Source organism: Protomyctophum parallelum, assembly GCF_964188405.1.
Source record: "Protomyctophum parallelum genome assembly, chromosome: 9".
Classification (NCBI taxonomy): domain Eukaryota; kingdom Metazoa; phylum Chordata; class Actinopteri; order Myctophiformes; family Myctophidae; genus Protomyctophum; species Protomyctophum parallelum.
The window spans coordinates 18074768-18098727 of record NC_139706.1 but is presented as its reverse complement, the minus strand read 5'-3'; the positions used below and the strand labels follow the sequence as shown (position 1 = coordinate 18098727).

Genomic DNA, 23960 nt, shown 5'->3' with positions numbered 1-23960 from the left:
CTTGCTTGTTGCACACTAGTAGGCCATAAATGGCCAACTAGTGCGCAAACTGTGGAATCTCAGTATCTCTGTGAAGGAACGTTTGAAATGTCTAATTATTAGGTGTAACTATTTGCTACCTATCTACTTTATGCATGTAAACACCTAGTATTATTAAGTATGGTTCAAGTTTCTATCTATATAAGAAATACACTTATCAATTTAGAAATATTCTAGATCCCTTTTTAGTTTTTCAAAGTGGAAATGTTGTATTACTTACGTCATCATTGAGAGCAGTTATACATATACTATATAGACTATGTAGTTGTAAGTTGATTAGCGGTATACTGTGGTTACTTTTGCGCCAAAAACCGTGCCAGCCAACCCGCCACTTGATGCGTATGCAAATAAAACAGCAGATTTGTGCCTGGTTTGCTGGGACCAGATTACATAAATGACCATATTTCTTACGTCATCATTGAGAGCTAGTCATACATATACACACCATGTACTCTGGTCCCAGCAAATCAGGCAAAATTTGATATTTTATTTTACTGATTATGTATATAGTATACGTATGACTAGCTCTAAATGATGACGTAAGACATACGTATACATATACATATACTATATAGAGTATGTAGTTGTAAGTTGATTAGCGGTATACTGTGGTTACTTTGCGCCAAAAACCGTGCCAGCCAACCCGCCACTTGATGCGTATGCAAATAAAACAGCAGATTTGTGCCTGGTTTGCTGGGACCAGATTACATAAATGACCATATTTCTTACGTCATCATTGAGAGCTAGTCATACATATACACACCATGTACTCTGGTCCCAGCAAATCAGGCACAATTTGCTATTTTATTTTACCGATTATGTATATAGTATACGTATAACTAGCTCTAAGTGATGACGTAAGACATATGGTCATTTATGTAATCTGGTCCCAGCAAACCAGGCGGAATTATTACTTGCGCACTCTGCTTGCGCAAGTAAAAAATGCGAAAAACGCACCCAGGGCGCAGTACCCCCCGCGGCCACAAGTATTTCACAACGGGTAAGGGCTAGTGTTATATAAATATCTATAACAGGGGAAGCTTACGGTGCATCTAACCCAGTCACCACCAGAACAGATGATTGCAAAAAGAATACTCAAAAGTGGATAAAATGTTGATAAAAAAAAAGTGGATAAAAAGTGGATAAAATGCTTGATCATCTTTTCCCCCTCTTTCATCCCCAACCAAGCTGTACCCAATGACATTTGATTAGGCTAGACCAGATGTGTCCATTGTGTTTACAAATGAAGAGTATAGGGAGGGTCTGGGCCGCGGCTGAGCGGTCCAGGCACCTATAGGCCGGTAATCCAGCCTGATGGCGTGTCGCGGGTTCGAGTCCCGAGCCCGTCGGCCATTGCCGCATGTCTCCCCCCCCCAATCTCTCCCCCCCTTTCCTGTCCAATTACTGTACCCTATCAATAATGGCAAAAAAAAAAAAAAAAAAAAAAGAGAGTAGGGAGCGGTGCTTCTCCCTTGGGTACATTTGGTTCCATTTGTACACTCTCAGAGTTATGTTCAGCAAAACAGCCAATGTTTTGTCTTTTATCATTTCACACTGGGCGTACTTGTTCGCCCCGAGATGAACAAAATGCTGTGAAACTTTGCACGCACATTCCCACATTGGCCTATTATGGCGCCACCAGCTCATCCCATCTAAAAGATAAAAGCCACACCTTGGGCCCCCAGCACTCCTCTTTCTCCAATAGTCCCATGGTCTCCTGGCTCTCCATCGGGCCCTACGGGGCCATCAGGACCTGTTCTTCCTGGGAAACCCAGGGGTCCATTTCGCCCTGAAACACAGATTGATTGATTGATACTTTATTTTCAGTATACGCACAGTACAGTCAAATGACTACTGAGTCCATCTAAATTTCACATGATGTGAAGGGAAAAAAATGCGGGTAGGCAAAATCTTCACACCTAAAAATAATATATTTACAAGACATGCCTTACAGCTGCCTTACCATTTACAATTTAGGCATTTACAGTAGCAGACGCTCTTAATCCAGAGCGATTTACATTAAGCAAGAACAAAAAGCATGGCAATACATCACATACGTATAAAAAGAGACATGCTTCCAGGTTATCATGAAACATGCGTAAGCTAAGAACGTAACAGTGGAATATCTATATAATGAAACTATACATATAAACTATACATAATATATACTATACTATGCTATACATATGTACTACGAAGTGATATGACTATACATACAATGAATTCTAGTGCTGTCTACATAAGTCTATATAAGTCTGTATCAAATGCTCTCTAAGTCTACAAAAAGTGCTATCTAAGGGGGCCTTACAGTTTGTTTTCCACAGACAAACAAACAATTCTCAAATAACAATGGATATTAATAATCCCTCGTGACAATGGGATTGCACTATTCAGTGCACTATTCATCGACTACATCTGACTGAGTGTGCTGTGATTGTTAACAGAGCTATAGTTGACTTGGTTAGCAAATGGAACTGTTTACCGGTAATTAACTGAAAATTAAATAGGAACTTTTTTCTTTTTGCCTATAACTTTGGACTACTTCTTTACCGTGTAGTCCCTGTGCTCCACTGGGCCCTGGAGGTCCGGGGGAGCCGGGCTCACCAGGTAAACCAGGGCAGCCTTCGGGTCCAGGAGGAGGGAGTCGTCGTGGAGGTTGCACTACGCAACCTCTCTCTCCTTTAGGTCCTGGGGGTCCCAGCCAACAGCACAAAATAAATAAATGATACCGCGTTAAATCAATCAAAACACTATACATAGCATTTTAGTGCTTCACTTAATATAAAATAATCAAACAAATACGTATGAAATAATCAATCAAGACAAGAACAGTGAGATAAAGACAAGGACCAACTCACAGCACCATTGTAGACGGCAAGAAACAGCACAGTCAAATAAAATATGGCCCAGTATAGCGCTTTGTGCCCTGGCCATTCTTCAGCTTTTTACAGAGCCTTTTTCAAGCGTTCAAATGGTGTGTCATACATGACAGAAGATATGCTTATTTGAATAAGGTCAATGGTAGGGTAAGTGATTTTCTTTGGTTAAAATAAGTATTAAAAAGCTCTATATTGTCTATTGTGCTAGAGTGTTTGTTCAGTAACTCCATGTCTCTCCAACATTTTATTAAAATGCATGTTAATTCTGCTATTTCTCAATCAGGATAGAGAATGCAGTCAGTGGAATTGGAAGTGATGACACAACGAAATGAGCAGACAACATTGGAACTAGAGCACTTTAAAAAAATAAACTGATAAATGGCTACTTTCTCCTGACTGGCTGACATTTTGTCACCTACCTGGAAGTGTATTTTCTATTTATTAAAGAGTTGGAGAGACAGGGAGACCCCTGTTAGTGGACAAACTATAGCAATGATTACTATCAGAATACAGTGATTTAAAGTAATCTTTGAACATTTTGTTTTAACAAAAAAAAACATCACTTACACTACCTTTAAACCTCTGAAAATGTGATCTAATTGTTTATATTATGTAACGCTGAAAGTAAAGTATATTATAGGCTATAGCCAATCTCTGGTATTGACAATAGAAATGTGTTTTTAAAAGCTTCATGCTCAAGTTATTCAATAAATCAAATGATACATTTACAATTATTATTCAAAAGGGACTTTTGTGTATGAGACAAATATGCTACTGTTTTTATGGTCAAATTCAGTTTATTCTACAACTTTACAACTTCAACTCTGCATAAGGTCTTCATAGTATTGTCACCCTTTCTTTAAAAAAATAAAAATTCTCATGAACTCTATACTCAAATACAATTTGAATCTTTTTTTCAAACATTTCAAACAAAGTTAAAATGACTTATTTAAACTATTTAAATGCACTGACCAGGAAGTCCAGGAAGACCCTTGACTCCATCCCTCCCGGAGGGGCCACATGTTCCTGAGGACCCACGATGACCAGGTAACCCCATCACACCTGGAGCTCCTCGCTCACCTGGCGCACGCACGCACGCACGCACGCACACACACACACACACACACACACACACACACACACACACACACACACACACACACACACACACACACACACACACACACACACACACACACACACACACACACACACACACACACATTTCTTCATATGTGTTGCTTGCAGGATCTCTCTACTAGATGTTTGTTTGTTCTAGGATACTAACTATGAATTTCTCAGATGCATAGTTGTCTCCACCAGGCCGAAGGCATGGAGGGAGAGTATGTTTTGCACTCCGTCCGTGTGTGTGTGTCCGTCCGTCCGTCCGTTATCAGCTAATCTCCGGCACCGTTGGCCCGATCCATGCCAAACTTTGCACACACACTCCCTGGATGCCAACGACGAACCTCTGCCCCAAATATTCCTCAACGGCCTGTTATAGCGCCACCATGAGGCCGATTTAGGCAAAACACACGTCCGTTATCAGCTAATCTCCGGCACCGTTGGCCCGATCCATGCCAAACTTTGCACACACACTCCCTGGATGCCAACGACGGACCTCTGCCAGCGCCACCAGGAGGCCACAACCTGACCTGCCCTGGTGGAGACCTGTGCCGATTGGCACTTTATCTAGCTTCACATAAATCTAAAAGCATAAACACAAAAGATACATTTAAATGACTTTACATAATTTACATTTACAGGTTTATTAAGGTTAACCATGTATTTGACATGTTTGTGTGTTCGTCTCACCTTTGGCCCCTGGTAGTCCAGCAATGCCAGGCAGACCGGGGGCCCCGTGAGCCCCCTTCGCCCCCTTCAGTCCTGGGAAGCCGGGCATCCCGTCGTCCCCCTCGTCTCCCGGAACCGGCAGGTTGGGACCGGCGGGGCCACACCCACCATGGAAACCTGCAAAACACACCACATCACGTTATAGTTGTCATTCATTAATGCTGCTTTTATTTTTTTAAGCCATTTATAGGCCTGACGTCGACATTAAAAAAAAAAGTCTTCTGATAGTTTTTTTTAAATACCCATGTTTCTGTATCAGTGGTGCTCAATATTTCATGTCAAGGACCCCAAAAATTATCTGTATTTGGCCACCGACCCCCATCTGAAAATATGTTGTTTCCCCAGAAACAAAGTTTCAAATGGGGGTCCGCAGGTTAATTAGTCAATTTGGGGGTCCTTGACATGAAAATGTTTGGGAACCACTGGGGTAAAACCAGTAGCACAAGGGTTCAGGTAGGGTATGAATACCGTATGCACGCGAGCGAGGGCACGCACACACACTCGTGCAAATACACAGCAGTGCTACCTTTGGGTCCATCATCTCCAGTGAAGCCTTGTTCTCCTGTTTCACCTGGCAGCACCATTTTACAGTCCACACCTGGATAACCTGGATATCCAGTTGCACCTGGAGGACCTGCAGATGGACAGACAGACAGGCAGGGAGGGAGACAGATGGACAGACATAATTGGTGATAGTCCAGACTACTCAAAGACTACTTAAAACTCTCATATTGCAACAGACTAGCATTTTTTTATCTGCATAAAGACAGTCTGCCGACGAAAGATTATTTTCCACCATGCAAATTGCAGAAAGCACTGGTTTGCAGTGTTGCCAGGTCTGCTTATTATAGTATTATATATTATAGTTTTCCTGTAACATAGCTTAATATTCATAGTTGCCCGTTGCTTATAGTTTGGGCTTATCTCCGAAGTGTAGTTGCTTATTTGGGCTTGCTTTCATGATTCATTAAAAAAATAGCTGTAAAAAATGATGTTAGGGCTCAAGTAGTGAAACAGGTTGCTTCTTTTGGATTTGTTTTCATAGACCTGGTCGCTTGTTTCACTCACAGAATCTGGCAACATGCTTCACATCAAAACAAACAAAGATAGCATAAGTTGATTGATTGGTATTCTATTAATTGAGAGTTGATATTGAGAATATCGTATCTAGTTCACACACTACACCAGTAGTCAGCCCTGAAACATGACGGGCAGACTAGATGTCCACTCTACAGTGGAGGAGTAAAGTAATTTACCCCCCTCATCACTACAACATGGATAGGTTCGCTCCCGACATCGGCAACCGACCGGACGTTCGGTTCTTCATCAACGGGTTCCGACGCGTCGATAAGGCGATATGGACGGCAAGCGACGGGAGCTTCTCGTCGGGAGTCTCCTGCCGACGAAACTGTCCGACAGCCGACCGTCGGCGCAATGTGAAGGTAGCAGATTATGAGCTAAATATTAAATATACTCTATCTAATCAGGTAAAAACATTTAATTATGTAGTATGATAAGGAAGGAATCGTCATTTCATAGCATAGCATTAGAAGAATAGTACTACTACAAATAAATCTCTGTAGTCTCTGTCTGTATATGTACGTACGTCTACTCTGTAATCAACGTAACTTGGAAACCGTTCGGCCACCGACTTCAAATTTGACACACACGTTCCACACCCCCACAGGGAGTGCAGTGCCCGGTGTGGAGTCCGTCTCATAGGAGGGTTGTCCAGAACCAGCACAAAAGCCTCTGCCCAGGCTCTGGACAGGGCCCAAACGAGTCAATTGATCACACCTGATCACCCCTATAGATCTCCATATATGGAGCTGGCCTGTTCTGACATCGCAATGGTGTTCTGACACCTGCATAGACTCCATATTTGGCCATGCCTGATATAACTGGGTGCAGGGCCAGCCCAGTGCCCAACATGGCACCGCTCTAGTAATAGTAATAACAACTATAAATGCACGCTGGCGAGCTGCCAACTTGCACATTGCACACAAGTAGGCCACGTGCATGGCCTACTTGTGCGCAAGCAGAGCACGCCATGAGGTGCGCTCACCACTGCTGGTACGACTGCTGATCTTGAGTCCTAAAGCTCTCTGCTACTGCTGTCTAGGCTTGAAATACAGCAGTGGTCAGTGGTCCCTCATTTCCCGGTGGAGTACACCGACATAAACACACATCATACCCAGCCGATACATTTTCACATACACTCCAACCACTACACCACACATTTAAGCAGAATTTCACTACTACACAACAATCCTACCCCCCATTACAAACACATCAAGTAATTTCGGCACTTAGAAGGAATAGGAACCTGGGAGACCTCCTTGTGCATTCCAAATTTTCCACTTTACCTCCCAAGCCCCCACAGCCACATACACTCCATTTCAAACCCCGCAAATTCATCAACAACCCCCATAGTCACACTTCCTCCCCCATCACGGACCCCCTGTCTCTGAACACCCCCAATATAGTCTACATCATCACCTGCACACAATGTCATAAACACTACATAGGAGAAACCGGACACACACTAGAAACACGCCTCAAACAACACTTCTAAAACGGGTAGTCCCAATACTTCATTCTGATTGGCTGGTTACCGTCACGTGACGGGTGTAAATTTCACCGATAACCCACTGCTTCAATCACTTTGTATCATTTTACACTGGCTGGGAGGTAGAAGACCCTCCGCTTCGCGTCGGGTCTTCGTACGCTCCCAGGCAGTGTAAAATACCCGGTAACCTGAGACCTCTCGTGGCTTATTGCTTAATTATATCACATCCAACGAGCAGACAGAACTCTGTACACACACTTTCAATCCCATTCTATCGCTAACCTCATCATTTCAGGTTTGTCCGATGGACCAGTGGACAGCGGAAACTCATGGAGCACAGATGGATTAAAAAATTACAAACTGTAACACCCACTGGTCTAAATGAAATAAGTTGATTTTTTTTTATATAACTTTGTTTATTGGTTTTTTTCATAGAAGCATTATTGAAATACCGAGTTTGAAAAATAATAAGAAGTTGATTTTTATCCCTTTTCTGTTCATTTATCTGTAAAATAAATAAATGGTATCCAGGCCAGGCTGTGAACTTTTACTCCTGTATGGTTTTAGGTTGTTTTATTAATGTCCCTTTTTATATCCATTTTACCATTGTGTTTTAGAGTATGGTCTCGGACCATGGTTAGGTATGCGGTCTAGTCTAACTTGGACTCAGGGGGGTGGACGCCTCTGCCTTGCATAGTCCCCAGGGAATAGGCAGTTTGCCCTTCACTGGTAACCCCATTTTTAAATATTGAAGGTATTGCGGGCAGGGATTTTTACAAAAAAGCCCCCCTTTTAAAATACATACACACATACATACCTACATATATACATTTCAGAAGTTTTAGCAGTTTTTAAGGACCCACTTTTAGGCCAGTGCACCAGAGCAAGCTCTTGCCTTTTTTTTAAACCCTACCCATTTTAACCAAATACATACATACATACATACATACATACATACATACATACATACATAATACATACATACATACATACATGGTCCCTGATTGACCGGCGGACACCAACCGACATACAAGGCCGCTTACAGCACTTGCGCGTTCTGCTTGCGCAAGTAACAATAATGACAATCACTAACGATAATTGTTTATGAAGTATAGTAATAACTAGAACGTATCTAACCATAATACCTAGTAAATTGTACATAGCAGTATAAGGACATTGTTATTAAATAGTTATAGTACCTGTGAGTCCTAACTGGCCTTTGGATCCTCGGCTCCCGGGCTGGGAAGGGCCCTGTGAGCCCGGAGAGCCTCTTGGGCCTTGGTCACCCTTAGCCCCTGAAGGGCCAGGAGAGCCTAGTATACCTGGACCTACAGAGACAGGTAGACAGGCCACATGTTCATTCATTTTGTGTGTTTTTATTATTATTCTGTGTTCTATGTTTTATACAATTTATATATACAGTTTGCCTTACACACATGACACAGGCATTTTGTCCCATAATCAAAATACTGTGTGTGTGTGTGTGTGTGTGTGTGTGTGTGTGTGTGCGCGTGCGTGTTCACCTCTTGCTCCCATCTCTCCCTTCACTCCCTTCAATCCATCCAGTCCATGAAGTCCTAATGGACCTGGAGGACCTGAAAAAAACCCATAGATAATACTTTATGTTAATATAGATTCATTCATATTTATCATGGATGTACCAATTCTTTACTTGTCCTGGGTTAGAGATGCACCAAAAGGCATACAGTAAGGTACTCTGAACCCCGGGTACAGGGGCTATTCTGACAATGGGTACAGCATGCGTTCCCAAAGAGCATGCGTTCCCAAAGGGCATGCGTTCCCAAAGGGCATGCGTTCCCAAAGGGCATGCGTTCCCAAAGGGCATGCGTTCCCAAAGAGCATGCGTTCCCAAAGAGCATGCATTCCCAAAGAGCATGTGTTCCCAAAGAGCATGCGTTCCCAAAGAGCATGCGTTCCCAAAGGGCATGCGTTCCCAAAGGGCATGCGTTCCCAAAGAGCATGCGTTCCCAAAGGGCATGCGTTCCCAAAGCGCATGCGTTCCCAAAGAGCATGCGTTCCCAAAGGGCATGCGTTCCCAAAGGGCATGCGTTCCCAAAGAGCATGCGTTCCCAAAGAGCATGACCTCGCCCAAAAAGGTTGCGTGCACACATCCGCCTCGTTGACGGCAGACTGCTGGGCGAGCGCTGATCAACATGATCAACATGACATGAATGAATGATGTACTGGCCATATAAGGAGCATGTCTTGAGTGTACAGGTTTGATGAGGTCAGATCAACAGGCCTGTCTAGAGGTAGAATTTTGAATGTCAAAAGGGAGACATCGAAGAGGAAGGATGGATGGGGAAGGATCAACATATGGAAGGTCAGAAAAGTGAACCAAGCCTGTTTTCTCAACTCGCTGTTTTCAAGCCACATCTCCAAAATTGGTGGGTCAAACTGAACAACCAATAATGTCAATGTGAAGCTATGATTCCCTGCTTTCATGACATGAAAAAACGAAGAAAAAAAATCCAATGGCAGTCCCTCAGTCAAATTTAGTCACATATATCCATATGGAGATCTAAGGGTTTGAGGTCAGATGTAGAGTTGCTGGCCAATATTGATGACACCAGGGATCTCCATATACTGTATGGGCTCAACTGCGACAGCAGGTCACGAGGCTTGGGCACCATACATGGGGGCTTGCCTGGGGTGACCAACCAACCAACACACTGACGGGAAATGCGCGATTCCATAGTAAATGCGACCTGCAGTCGCAATAATAATAATAATAATAATAATAACCACCTCTTAGGCCTTGTCTTCCCGGTTCTCCATTGGGTCCAGGTTGACCTTTCAGACCTTTCTGACCTTCAGAACCAGTTTTACCACTGGGGCCTGGGGGTCCGGAAACTCCTAAAACAGAGACAATAAAAATAAACAACAACAACAACAATAATAATAATAATTATAATAATTATAATAATAGTAGTACCGTTAGGTCCTGGGTCTCCATGGGAACCAGGGGCACCAACACAACCTCGGGCTCCAAAATAACCAGGAGGACCAGGTTCTCCAGCATCTCCCTGGAGTCCAGGGAAACCTAGACAAAACACAAAGCAGTGTCTCTTAATTAGTTAACACATAATGGGCTCCATTTTCGTTCGAGCTTTCTAAATACAGTATTTGGGGATTTAGCAGTGGGGAAGGGGTGTTCCCCCACTAAAGTTGGTATTTTGGTTACCTGTCTAAATCCCTAAAACACCTCCGTTACCCGTTACATTATGCATAGGTGTGGTTTGGGCGTTACAATAATTAAACCAATCACTGTGCCACATGCCATTGCCTTTAAGAGATCCCTTATCCGTTGCCCGTTATGCCCAGTGCTATTGCTTCATAGCCTTACGGTCTCCCATGGAAAAGTGATGTGTAGATAGCGGGTGACGCTGGACCAAAATACCATTTAGGAACAGAGCAAGCTCCTATACTCGGAGGCGACAAAAATGGAGCCCAATGTGTCTACTAATGAGGCTACTAGGCTAGTACTGTCAGTTTGTGTGTAAGTTGTGTACAAATTAATGCTGGGCCGTTATCGGCGTTAACGTGCTGCGTTAACGCGAGAATCTTATCGCACGATAAAACAATTATCGCCATTAATCTATTCTCAAAATTGGGTCTGGGTGCTGGGCATAGAGTGGGAGCAGGGTCTTCATAGCGGCCAGGAGGCGGCCGTGTGTGTGTGTGCGTGCGTGCGTGTGCGACTGTGCGTGTGTGTGCATGCCATGTGTGTGTGAGGAGGCGTAGCACTGCAACGTCTGCACGGAGTCCACTCTGTGAGAGGGACGGTAAACAGCAAGTCAGCAACACGTTAAAGTTCCACAACTTTTCTTACTGGGAAAAAAGAGGCAGCGATGGAGCCATGAGTCCATATCTATAAGTGCTGGGACATAAAAATTGCGCTACATACTGTTATCCATGATGGAAGCAGTCTGCTGCCTCCTGCTAGCCTAGCTGTGCTATCCATGCAGATTCACAACCACAACAACCCGCTTTGACCAAGGTTGCCACATTCGTGACTGAGAGTCAGAAAATCCGAAAAAGTCAGAGAACAAGTCTAAAATAAGCAACTATAGTGGTGACTGTCAAACATCATTGTCCAATGTTGTTTTAGAGTAGTGGTTCTCAAGCATTTTCATGTCAAGGACCACCAATATTTTAAAGAAACTTTACAGTCCAAAGTAGCTTATAATGACTAGACTTGGCAACACTGAACAGTTCTACAAACTCACAATATGAATAGGCTATTAATAGGCTAGTTGTATCCATAATTAGGGCTCCTGGTCTAAACCTGTTCACAAGGACTTACTTCTGGTCATTATTTAGGTAGCGCACACATATTTTCAATGCCTTCGGCAGAGCCATTGAGCCATTTTAATCTAGATTAATCTAGATTAACTCCAGGATTGCAGTGAGATTAATCTAGATTAAAAAATATATATCTATGCCCACCACTAGTACAAATGTTGTGTCTATGTGAGACAGTATTACCAAACTATTGTTAATAGCACAGGCAGACTTGACTAGACTAGAGCATATCTGTAAATATGAAATAAATGCTTAAACATGTAGCTAGGGGTAATGTTAGAGACCACAGAAGTGATGTCAAACATAAGAGGTTGTTCAACTTATTAACGTTTGCTGCTAGGAAAAATATTCTTTTGTTTTGGATCAAGGATGTTGCTCCATCAAAGAAATCATGGCATAACATTATAATGGGCTGTATTCCTTGTGAATACATTACATGCATGTTGCATTCTAAATTGGACACTTTCTACAACATTTGGGACCCTTATTTGAATCATATTGGAACCACACTGTCTGCCACGATACTTGGAGGTTTTCCGTACCAACCTTAGATATCTTATATGCCAGCATTCTTTCCTAGTGGGTGCTCTGCTTTGGGGCGGGGGCTTGTCTGCCCTTTGGGTATGGGGGGGTGGTCGCCCGGCCAGGGGTCTCGATGCGTTGCGTCGGGGCTGCTTCTTGGGGCGGTGGCCCTGCCGCCTGGAGGGGTGGCGGTTGCCGCCTTTGAGTGGAGCATGCATGGGTCTGCTCTTGTTGTAATGATTTGGTGCCTATGATAACTGTTGTCTGCCTTTTTAATATATGTATTAATGTACTGTATGGATGTATTTCCTGATTTTCCTGATTGTCCTTGTCATGTCTTTGTATATTCAATCTTTTTATTTATAATAGTGTTGTGCCTGAGCTGTTTTTCTTTTCTTTTCTTTTCTTTGTTATTATGTTGTTGTTGTGTAATGTCTGTTTGTCTTTAAAAAACCAATAAATATACTTTATAAAAAATAAAAATAAATAAAAGAGACCACAGAAGTGAACCTTTCAGGCCCGTTTTCCCAACTCACTGTTTTCTGCAAGACATTACTCTATAAGCCATAGAGCCTAATGTATTATAAAATAATGTATATAACCATCCCGTGGCACGCTCTGCCTGCATGCTCTGGGCTGCCTGTCAGTCTGTCTGTCACCTCGATGTGTTAGTAGAAAGCAGGCAGCGAGCGACGGCCACAACCCCGTCGTGGTCTGGAAGCAAAACCCGATAGGGTTGCGTGAAGGGGGGGGCTATCTGGTTCTTCTTCTTGTACGTGGGTGACTGGTCTATTTGGCAGCCCGTTAGCGCCACCTAGCGTCATTATAGCGTTTTCATAAAGTGTGCGTTCTCGTGTAAAGGGTCAATGAAAAATGAGAACGTAACGGAGATGGTCGCCGTCTAAAAGAGGCCTAAATCTCAGCTGGAGAAACATGTTGTTTGCGTGCATGCATCGCTGCCTTGCATGCTGTGTGCTACTATGCCAAGTGACTGACAAGTGTTGAGTCTGTCACTCACTTTGAGTGATTTATGGCGTTGTCTTTCTGTTAAAACCAGAAGATAGTTGTGAGTAGGGCAACAAAAACGTCAGCTACAGCCCTCGCGACTCGGGTGAGAGTCTTTAATTCGAGTCCCCATCTCTGCATAACACTTTGAACTATAAGTCGTACAATATAAATTAATTTCCCCTGGATTCTTCAAAATACAATTTTTGATACTTATTGTAAATCTCATGATGAACATGCAGATTATTTATAATTTAATACCAATTGGCTATAATTGGTTTTCAAAGTTTGTGGGAGGGTTCTAATTAGTAATTACACACAAAAAAAAGAAAAAAGAAAAAGAAAACATGAATGCATTATGCGACTTACCCCAAACTACTCAACGCATGAGGCAAAAGTAATTGCACTTAGATCCGTAAGTCCCACCACAAATGTGACAAAAATGTTCGTCGCAGAAACATGGTTTTCTTTACTAATCCTTTCTGATATTCATATGAAGCGCTTCTCGACTATTCAATTTACCGACAAAGTCATCAATAGGCTGGGTTAATCGCAAAGATATATAGTTCTAGTTCATTTTATTTGTATTAACCCATTTTGGGGGCGGGAACCCCTTTTGGTGTTAGCGTTACGTTATGCTTTAGCTATTGAAAAATAGCAGACCTACAAGCTCATAGCGCGCCACCGAGTGGCGCGCTACGAGCTTGTAGGTCTGCTATTTTTGAAAAATCGAAGAACCACTGACATAGAAACATAGCTTTTTCAGAAAGCTGTCAGGATGTAGAAGACATTTTTAGAATCTGATCTCAGGTCAGAATGGATAAAGTTGTTGTGCTGCAGCTCTCACCAGGTGGTCCAGTATCTCCAGGAGACCCTGAGTCTCCAACTGACCCAGGAACACCAACAGACTCTCCTCTATCACCTGGATTTAAGAAAAACAAAGGTGCAGTTTAATGACAGCTCATATAAACGGGACTACCACATTTGCATTACGTTTCATAATGGTTAAAAGTGTGAGTATTATTTGTTTTGTCCCACCTTTAAGCCCAGTGAATCCTGGGAAACCAGGTACCCCAAATGTGCCAGTGATTCCTGGGTCACCCTGCAATCACAACATACAATTACAGTACATTTTAACCCACATTTAAGCCCAAGACGTCTGTACACGTCCTAATGGTGTATAACAGGGGGTGCCCAGGACATCTGTACACGTCTTAGGAATCTTTTTTTTTATAAAATATATATATATTGTTTTTTTTATATATATATATATATATATATATATATATAAAAAACATATAATATATATATATATATATATATATATATATATATATATATAAATCGGATGGGCACCCCCAGGTACCTATTTTGAAAAATGAAAGGGCACACTTAACAGCGGCTCGCCGGCTAGCAGATATACAAGCAGATCTACAAGCTCATGATATGCTATTTTTCAATAGCTAAAGTTAAAGTATAACATAATGCTTGAAACACCAAAAAGGGCTATCCCGCCCCAAAATTGGTTAAACATCATGACGTCTGTCCTCTTTGAGACGGTTTGTGCCACATATTGTCTCATTAAAAACAATATGAAGATAAGATGTTCCACCTGATCTCCATTCTCTCCTGGGAAGCCGATGATCCCTTTGAGTCCAGGAGGTCCAGGTCGGCCCGGTTCTCCATGCTTCCCACAGGTCCCTGGTGATCCTCTGACGCCCGCCTCTATGCCCGAGGGCCCGTTGAGTCCAGGGTACCCCGGATTGCCATTATGTCCTACTGCCCCCTTATTCCCTGAAGGAAAAGTTACCATTATTCATCTTAATCCATTTAGACCTGAGACCGATTCTAAAAAATATCGTCTAAATCCTGACAGTTTTCGGAAAGTTTCTGTCTGTGGTTCTCAACCTTTTTCATGTCAAGGACCCCAGAAATTATCTGTATTTGGCCACCGACCCCCATCTGGAAATATGTTGTTCCAAAGACAGTCCAGAAGCAAAGATTTGAGTTAAAAACGTTTGCTCTGAAAGAATATATATTCAAAGATTTGCGCCACATTTTCACGGTTTTTCAAAAATAGCAGATCTACAAGCTCGTAGCGCGGCACTCGGTGCTATGAGCTTGTAGATCTGCTATTGTTCAACAGCTAAAGTATAAAATAATGCTTAAAACACCAAAAGGGGTTCCCGCCCGAATGGGTCAATCACTATTTATGCCATATTTGATACTTTGTCTTATGACAATGTAAGACATAACGTGTGTCAGGATCTGCTTTCCGTGTGTTGTTTTTGTAGTGATCTTCAATTGTATTCCCCAGCCAATCAATGTGTGTTGATTGATTTGAGTTCAGCTGTGTCAACTCAACTCAACTCAAACTTTATTTATAATAGCACGTATCACGACCAACGGTCGACCAAAGGGCTGGTGTCCTATTACTCTTGTCTTATTTAAAGGACAACTTTATTTTTTTTTAACCAAGGCTCATGTTTTAGGTTGTTATTAGAGAAAGTAAAAGATGAGTGTTAATTTTTCTTCATTTGCTGCTTTCTTTCGTTTTAGGGATTTTAGCTGTTTTTTTTTTTCTCTATAATTTTTATCCCACGATTTTGTAACCCATTTTTCACCCCTGTGTCAATTATCTAATGTGATCCTGGGCTCTACACACCCTCCGCCAACCTGGGGAGAGCAACGGACTTGAACTCATGCTTCCTTCTTGCCTGAGTGTCCAAGTTGCTCCTTTACACCTGACAGGGGGGAGTTTCCCTGGTTGGACGTATAGCGCGTGGAAGGACAAGGAACACGTTATTCCAACCAGTTCCTTTCCCCTCCATCAGGCGCCCATGGCTGACCAGGGGGAGGCAGATTTTAGCTGTTTTTGACAGGGGGTCGGGGCATTCGAACAAGGGGCTAAATATGTATTATTTTTACAAAATGTTATAGCTATTTATTTTTTTATTATTTACTATAGTCCTACTAGACCCCAATAAATTACATCTGGCCACAAAAGATCACGCGATCTACTGACATATTGAGCCTATGACACACAGGCTGTATTTTGCGTGTCTTAAGTACCAGGTCTTGTTCCCTAACTTGAGTAAACTAAAGACCTGGCGTGATCAATGCTCTTTGGCCACTCAGAATAGCCAAATGGCATTGATCACGCCTCCAGGTCTTTAGTTTACTCAAGTTAGGGAATAAGACCTGGTACTTAAGACACGCAAAATACAGCCCTGTACAGTGTGGCTTCCCCCCAGTAGGCTACCTTCACATTCAGTAGATCTTGGGATCTTCTGTGGCCAGATGTAATTTCCTGGGGTCTATAGAGCGTCACAGTCCCTCCCCCTTTCAGAAAGTATTAAATAAATACTTAAAGAAAATCCTATGGGAGAAATGCATTGCATTTCATTTCCTGGGCCACTCGTCGTTCTGAAAGGGGGAGGAACTGCGACGCTCTATTAGGACAGGATAATAAATAAATAAAATCGCCATAATATATTGTAAAAAAAAATACATTTTAGCCCCATGCTCGAATGCCCCCGCCCCCCTTTCAAAAACAGTTAAAATCCCTAAAACGAAAGAAAGCAGAAAATGAAAAAGAATGAACACTCATCTTTTACTTTCTCTAATAACAACCTAAATCATGAGCCTTGGTTGAAAAAAAACTAAAGTTGTCCTTTGTTGGATTATTGTCGTGTAAACCAAGATCCAAGTCTGTTTGTTAGGTGGTGCTGCTCCTGCAAACCTCTGTTAAATAAACTTCCTACCACAAGATTCTAACTTCCTCGCATTTGGGTCCTACTTGAAATAAATCTTGACAATGTGTTCAGTCTTTTTAAAAGAACAATGACATGCCCAAAATATTGACACTAGGTTTAATGTGGTTAAAGAGGCACTTAAAAGATGGAGTGCCGTGATTTTTTTCCACCCTTAAACATGATCATCAGGTCTTATTGTTATAGAAGGAGGTATAATTTTTTCAAAAAAGTGTACAGTATTTGTTAAAATGATGGTTTTATGTGGACACACCCACCAGTTCATTAGGTATGCATGAGTTTAACCTTAGCACCACCTACCTAATCAATCCCTCCGCCTCCTACTTTAAGACCACCCACCTGTCCTAGTCCCTCCCCCTCCTTACAAAAGGACTGCCAATGGCTCTGCCCTTTTGTTTACAAATGGCAGAGGGATGGCAGATTGGAGAGATTCAGCTATATATGTTTGAACCAGATTCTGTTTCAGATGAAGGACAAGGAGGTAATGCCCTCTTCATTGGTGGGGGGCCATCATCTGTAATGGGGGTGGCCATAGCCAATCCAACTTTTTTATTGGGGAATTAAAACAAAAATAGACTAAAATTTTAGGGACTAGTGGACAAGAGATCCAGTAGGGCCTATAAGTCATTTTACACTTGGTTGCATGCTGAAAAAGTGTAAAAACAGTCATTACAATGGCAACAAGGCCCACCAAAATACATTTTAGTCAGGCTAAATAAACGGTAGATTTTAGTCGACTAAAATTTTATGATATTTAGTTGACTAAAACTAGACCAACACTAAAACATTCCAGATGACTAAAATGTGACTAAAACTAAAATAAAAAAAGTTCAGCCCGTAATTGTCTGTACACTACTGTACAGCAACACAGCTCTGGACAGAATTTTATCATTCCTAAATAGGAATTATAAAATAGGGATTAGTTGCAAATGGTATAATTGCTTGGCTGCTTGCAAGACAATGCTATTCATTTAGCATCACTGCACACATTTTACTACAATGTGTGTGTATTCCTTCAACCTGACATTCCCATTAAACTAGGCTATGTTTAATTTCCATATAGCATACATCCACTCACTTGGAAATGGAAATGTAAACTACAGTATATTACAGTATATGCCTACACATAAAAGTAAAACATCTAACAATGCTCTCATAATGTGCATTCATTAGATCCATCTCCATCATTGTCTTCCCTTGATAATACACTTCTGCCTATAGTGCCCACAGGTACAGATCATTCGTCTTTTATTTTTATTATTGAAAAAAAGTTGCTTTATGTTAGCCTATCGCTGCTAGCTAGCTCTGACTGACCCTGGCTGAGATGTCTCGAGTTGGTCCCGCCCACGTCAGTAGGTTGTGTCGGTTTAATATCAAATTATTACCATCTGAACATCGTATGACAAATCTGAAGGCAGACGCGGTAATCTACATGTGTCTGTTGTCCCGACGGGCTGAAAAAACACATTGTTTAAAAAACAACCGTTTAAAACGTTATTTGGCACACTGGGTTGAATTAACATGAAGGCTCGTCCACGATCAAACACAACTCTGGTAAACGGCGTATGCGCGTTCACATCCAGGATCGCCTGTCCACGTTGAATTCAACACAGAGCGGCATAACAACCCGTTTTAAAGGTTTTCTCCAGCGCATCCATTCATTTCTTCACGCCGTCGTAACAACATACACCTGTAGGTTACCGCGACTACAATTACATTTTCCATACGATGTTCAGAAGTGATGTTAAGAGAAGAGAAAATAAATTCCGCAGCAAGAGGGTGGGAGGTGTCACAGACAGACAAGGCGATACGACAGCAGTGAGTCAAACCGATACTTAGCCCCTTTCGGGACCCTACATAAAGCTTTTCTGAAATTTTGATGAGTTTTATGTTGGGTCCCTGGTCATAACTATATTTTCGTATGGGAATTCCGGAACGCGGAAGTAAAAATGCTCTCTAAGATTGAATCTGCGCCGTGTGACGGTCTTTTTTTGCTTGAGTTATTCTGAATTCGGGAACTTTAAGTACCTATACATCCCGCTGCGAATATCTCCTGTGGCGCGGAAGCCGTTAAGTATTTGGTCGCTTTATTTCTTCTTGTTTGTTTACCGTTTATTGTACCGCCTCCCGGTGTGCGGTTGGCTTGTGCGGCTACGTCCCTGCCTCTGATCTGCTCTGATCTGTCATAGCTATAGCGCCACTAGCTAGCCAGATAGGCGGTACAATGAGGTGTCAATAAACAAGGAAGGAAGAGAAGAATCAAAGCGACCAAATCGGTCAAACAAAGATTAAAAATACTTAACGGCTTCCGCGCCACAGGAGATATTCGCAGCGGCATGTATGGGTACTTATACTAAACATATTCAGAAACGCTCACACGAAAAAATATCGTCAAAGAGCGCAGACAGGCGCTAAACATGTTGTTTATGTTTAAGAATGGCTGCGTACCAGGTGGCATGGTAGTGGTGCAACAGGACCCAATGCACTGGGTCGAACAAATGTCAGAAACTTCAGTAGCATTGGGTTCTGCTTGGAGGGCTAACCGATACTAACATTATGTTCACCCGAGGTGCTGCTTTCTGGCGAATCCTACGGAACCGCAGGCGTGCATTAATTGCTTGATTCAGCCATTTCTCCATTGATCACGCCTGCTATCAGCTGTGTCAAAATCAAATGACTGTTTGTCCGCTGTCTGTCACACAGTTTGTGTGAAAAACAATCACACGTGTGTATGTGGCAGCTCCGCCCACAGAGGTTGTCGTATTTAAAAATATATATATAATGAGGAGGAGGTGCGTCGTTGCGTGCAATATTTATACGTCACACTATCCGTGTTTATTTCATTGGCCCGTTTGATTGTCAAGGGTTCAGCCTCCAGGAAGAAACCCTAAATACAACGTTATTACACCATTGCACATAAAAACGAGTGTCTAATGAAGTACTGTCACCTCATAAACACATGAAAAACTGGAAAAATACCAAAATTGTGGCACTCTATCTTTTTAAGAGATATTCCAAATCATGGAGATTCATAGTTCTTCACTGGGAGCACAGCAGCCGACCCAACTCTGTTATGACACGTCGCCACAGAAAACAAAGGTCAGCCGCGTGAGCAGCCAGCAGCCTCGTTGTCCAAATGTGACATGCATTGTGCTTGTTTCTAGAGATCAATATGCTGAGAAAGTCTGCTTTTCACCTCGCTGCATGTTAGATTTAAGCGTGTAACTTGTCATTACAATGTTTACTGTAATGCACAAAAGTGTGACTGCTAATTCTTTGTCAACAAGTGTTATGCTGTGCACGCGCTATCATCAGCAGTTGCCAGTTAAGCTTATCAAAAGACAAATAAAATGTTGTTTGATCTGCGTTTCCTTTAACCACACCAGACCATTCATTTGAATTAATCCAGAACACAAGCTGTAATTTAAAGTTCTCTATAACCAGCAATGTGTGCGTGATAAGGGGGGTATCGCAGGTATTTTAGGGATAAGGCGGAAGATAGCAACTTGGCCACGGGAACGCCCCTTGCGCCATTTATATACACAAATAGTGGGTGGCCTGGTAGTGGCCGCATATCGCTCCGATCAGTAGTGGCTCTCTCTGCCCGAGAGAGACCAGATGGAACTAGAAAAAGTGCCCTTCCGGGCACAGGTCTCCACCAGGTTATCCACAGATCCGTGCAGTTAGAGGTAAAAACACTTTTCGGCCAGTTATAGCGCCACCTTGAGGCTGAGTTGAAATTGTTCATGTGGCATTTCGTCCTCGGCCTAGTGGGAATGTGCGTGCACAATTTCACGGAAATCACGCGATGTGTTCATGATTTGCAGCATTTTGTTTGAAACTGAGCACTCCTGTGAACTTTGGAAGCCAATCTTAACCAATCAGGATGGAGTCTGATAAATCTGAAAGACACGTTTCGTTGAATGGCTCTAGAGAGACTGTGTACCAATTTGCGTGATGTTTGGACAAAATCTGTAGGTGTACTGTGCAAAAACTTGTTTTGCACAAAGCGGCCTCCTGGTGGCGCTATAACAGGCCGTTCTGGAAAGTTTGGGGCAGAGGTTCATCGTTGGCATCCAGGGAGTGTGTGTGCAAAATGTGGCATCGACCGGGTTGTTTTGCACAAAGCGGCCTCCTGGTGGCGCTATAACAGGCCGTTCTGGAAAGTTTGGGGCAGAGGTTCATCGTTGGCATCCAGGGAGTGTGTGTGCAAAATATGGCATCGACCGGGTTAACGGTGGCCGAGATTAGCTGGTCACGGACACACGGACGGACACACACACAAACGGACGGACGGAGTGCAAAACATACTCTCCCCACATGCCTTCGGCCTGGTGGAGACAAAAAGGAGGAGGAACTCACTACTGCCGCCATCTGGCAAGTCAGGATACCTCTAAACCAGTGGTTCCCAAACGTTTTAGCCTGTGACCCAAACTAGTGAAAATAGCTGATCTACAAGCTCACAACGCGGCTATTTTCCACTACTTCTTAAACATTTGTTTTCTAACTCATCGAATTTCTTACATTGTTTATGAAATTACTTTGTTACGTTTTACGTTACGAAATTACGTTTGTTTAAAATTCATGAAAGTTAGTACTTTTTGTGGGAATGTTTTTTGAAAATGTTTTTACAAATTATAATTCAAAACAAAATGTTGCAAATGTGTATAATATGACATTTCTATTCAAATACAAATTGTATTACTGTAGTTTAATCTTAATATTGTTCACTATATGCAACCACATAACACAAGGTACTCTTCTTGACTCACTGTTCATTACAGGAATGCCTCAATTTGGAAAAATGTGTTGTGTTGTCTCACCTCGTGGTCCTGTCAAGCCTGGAAGACCATGAAGTCCTGCGGGACCAGGCTCTCCTTTGATGGGGACCCCAAAGGTCTCTCCCAAGGCGCCTGGGACCCCTCGCCTGCCTGGGATGAACACAGTGAGATACAAATACTAAACACAAGTGTTGGTAGTACTACACTAGCACCGGTACAGTAGTAATACACTACCAGTACACTACTAGTATTATTAGCAGTAAACTGTTATTGGTATTAACGCACAAGTCTTTATACTAGAAGCTAACACCCTAGTTATTCGTAGTACAACAGTGGTATTGGTCAGAGCATTATGAGCTATAAGTGGAGCAGGGAAAATGCCTCTCCACACTCCAGGGGGCTGTTGTCATGTTTAAAAATAATAATAATACAACATTTTTAAAAAGTGGCAAAAAAACAAAACGTTACGTTTTTCTCACTTTTACTGGTTTCTCACTTGTACTGTAACATATATTTGTTTCAGACAGTGAGCGTTTGTCAGAACCTCTGTTTGCATTAGCTGTGTATGAATGTGTCTACTTCCGTAACCTGTCGTTAGTTCTGTTCAGTGTTTTATATATGAGTACTCAAGATTATAAGCCGTATGTTTTCGACTGAAACATACATTTCATAACTATATGCCAGTGTTGCCACTATTAACCACTATTACAGACAGTAAAATCCAGCTCTGTACCTTTCTGTCCTTTGTGTCCGTCTTCCCCAGGTAGACCTGATCGGCCATCATAGCCGTCCTCCCCCTTCCTCCCTGGTAAGCCAGTTATCCCGCTGGCCCCTGGTCCTCCTGGACACCCTTCTCTGCCCTGGGGTCCTGTCAAACCTACAGTACAGTACAGTACAGTACAGTACAGTACAGTACAGTACAGTACAGTACAGTACAGTACAGTACAGTACAGTACAGTACAGTACAGTACAGTACAGTACAGTACAGTACAGTACAGTACAGTACATTGATTGATTGATTTAAACCTTCATTTATCTCCGAAAAGAGCATTGAGGTTCACTTCACCCTCAGTTGCAGTGCTGATGAGGCACAGATATAAAACACAGAAACAACGACAGAGAGGCACAGGCCATCTCGCTCGCTACACTGCTAGCTAGGAAGTTAATACTACTGTACAAGCCTGGAAATGGGATAAACCTCCGACAGTTGACATGTGGCTAGGGGAGCTGGGAGGAGTGCTGCATTTGGAGAAAATTAGATTTACCTTGTCGAAAAGGGAACCCCTTTATCTAAAAATCTGGTCGCCCATTATTGAGATGCTTGTTACGTTGGACTGAAGTGGTGGAATTCAATGTTGTTCTGCCCCGTAATGTCATCTAATTAATGTACCTAAGAATGTTTGATATGTGTATACTGTATGTATGTTTATATTGTCTATGAGGGTACACATGTATCATGCATATGTCTTATTTTCCATATCACAAATGTTTTTTAGAATTGATTGTGATGTTGTTTCTGGCCTCGGAGTGCCGTGTAGTCATCAGCCTTGTCAGTTATTATTTTATTGTTTTTGTCTTTTTATTGTAAGTCTCTTGTCTGTATGTTTTTGCTATTTTTTGTCCGATCTGTAATTTTCTGGTTAATCACTACTGAAATGCTTTTATGCCAAAAATCATAATAAACAGATGTTTTAAAAAAAAGAAACAATGACAGATAAAACATAACGCAAAGTGAATACGTTAAAAAGGTTTAAGAGCAATACTGTACATGGATAATCATGTGGGGGGGGGAAGAAACGCACAAAATAAATACATCTCTGCCTGTGATATTATAATATTGAATATATATATAATATTGAAATGAATTTAGTTTAGGACGTGATTACTAGTGACAGTGATTGGGGGCTGTGGACGGATGGATACCGGTATGCGGTATCGGTGTGGATTAAAATAAAATATGCTACGTGTAGTGTCTATACATAAGGTTATACATAAGGTACCATTTAATCACACAATCAATTAAGATATCAAAATGTTTGATTTCATGTAAAACATGATTCACTCCCAATCCAACAAGCAAAAACCCTGTTGGCTTTATACACACGCAGTGTTGTTTTCGTCGACTAAAACCAAGACTGTTCGTCGACTACCTTTTTTCACTGACGAAAACTAAATGGAAACTAAATGAAAACTAAGCTATAAAGTCATTTTG

At 42.1% G+C, this 23960-nt stretch overlaps 1 protein-coding gene across 2 annotated transcripts in view; it reads right to left on the bottom strand.

Annotated features, from left to right (window-relative positions):
- col4a4 (collagen, type IV, alpha 4) overlaps positions 1 to 23960 on the bottom strand; it is a 106444-nt gene that overhangs the window by 8927 nt on the left and 73557 nt on the right. For both annotated transcript variants that reach the window (XM_083773772.1, XM_083773773.1), the window contains 14 exons: positions 22482 to 22625; positions 21791 to 21898; positions 14807 to 14988; positions 14233 to 14296; positions 14042 to 14116; positions 10298 to 10405; positions 10111 to 10218; positions 8865 to 8936; positions 8541 to 8669; positions 5299 to 5406; positions 4734 to 4889; positions 3891 to 3998; positions 2590 to 2727; positions 1712 to 1828 (listed from right to left, as the gene is read on the bottom strand). In XM_083773772.1, coding sequence (XP_083629898.1) covers positions 1712 to 1828; positions 2590 to 2727; positions 3891 to 3998; positions 4734 to 4889; positions 5299 to 5406; positions 8541 to 8669; positions 8865 to 8936; positions 10111 to 10218; positions 10298 to 10405; positions 14042 to 14116; positions 14233 to 14296; positions 14807 to 14988; positions 21791 to 21898; positions 22482 to 22625 — 1617 coding nt within the window. The remainder of the gene's footprint in view (positions 1 to 1711; positions 1829 to 2589; positions 2728 to 3890; positions 3999 to 4733; positions 4890 to 5298; positions 5407 to 8540; positions 8670 to 8864; positions 8937 to 10110; positions 10219 to 10297; positions 10406 to 14041; positions 14117 to 14232; positions 14297 to 14806; positions 14989 to 21790; positions 21899 to 22481; positions 22626 to 23960) is intronic.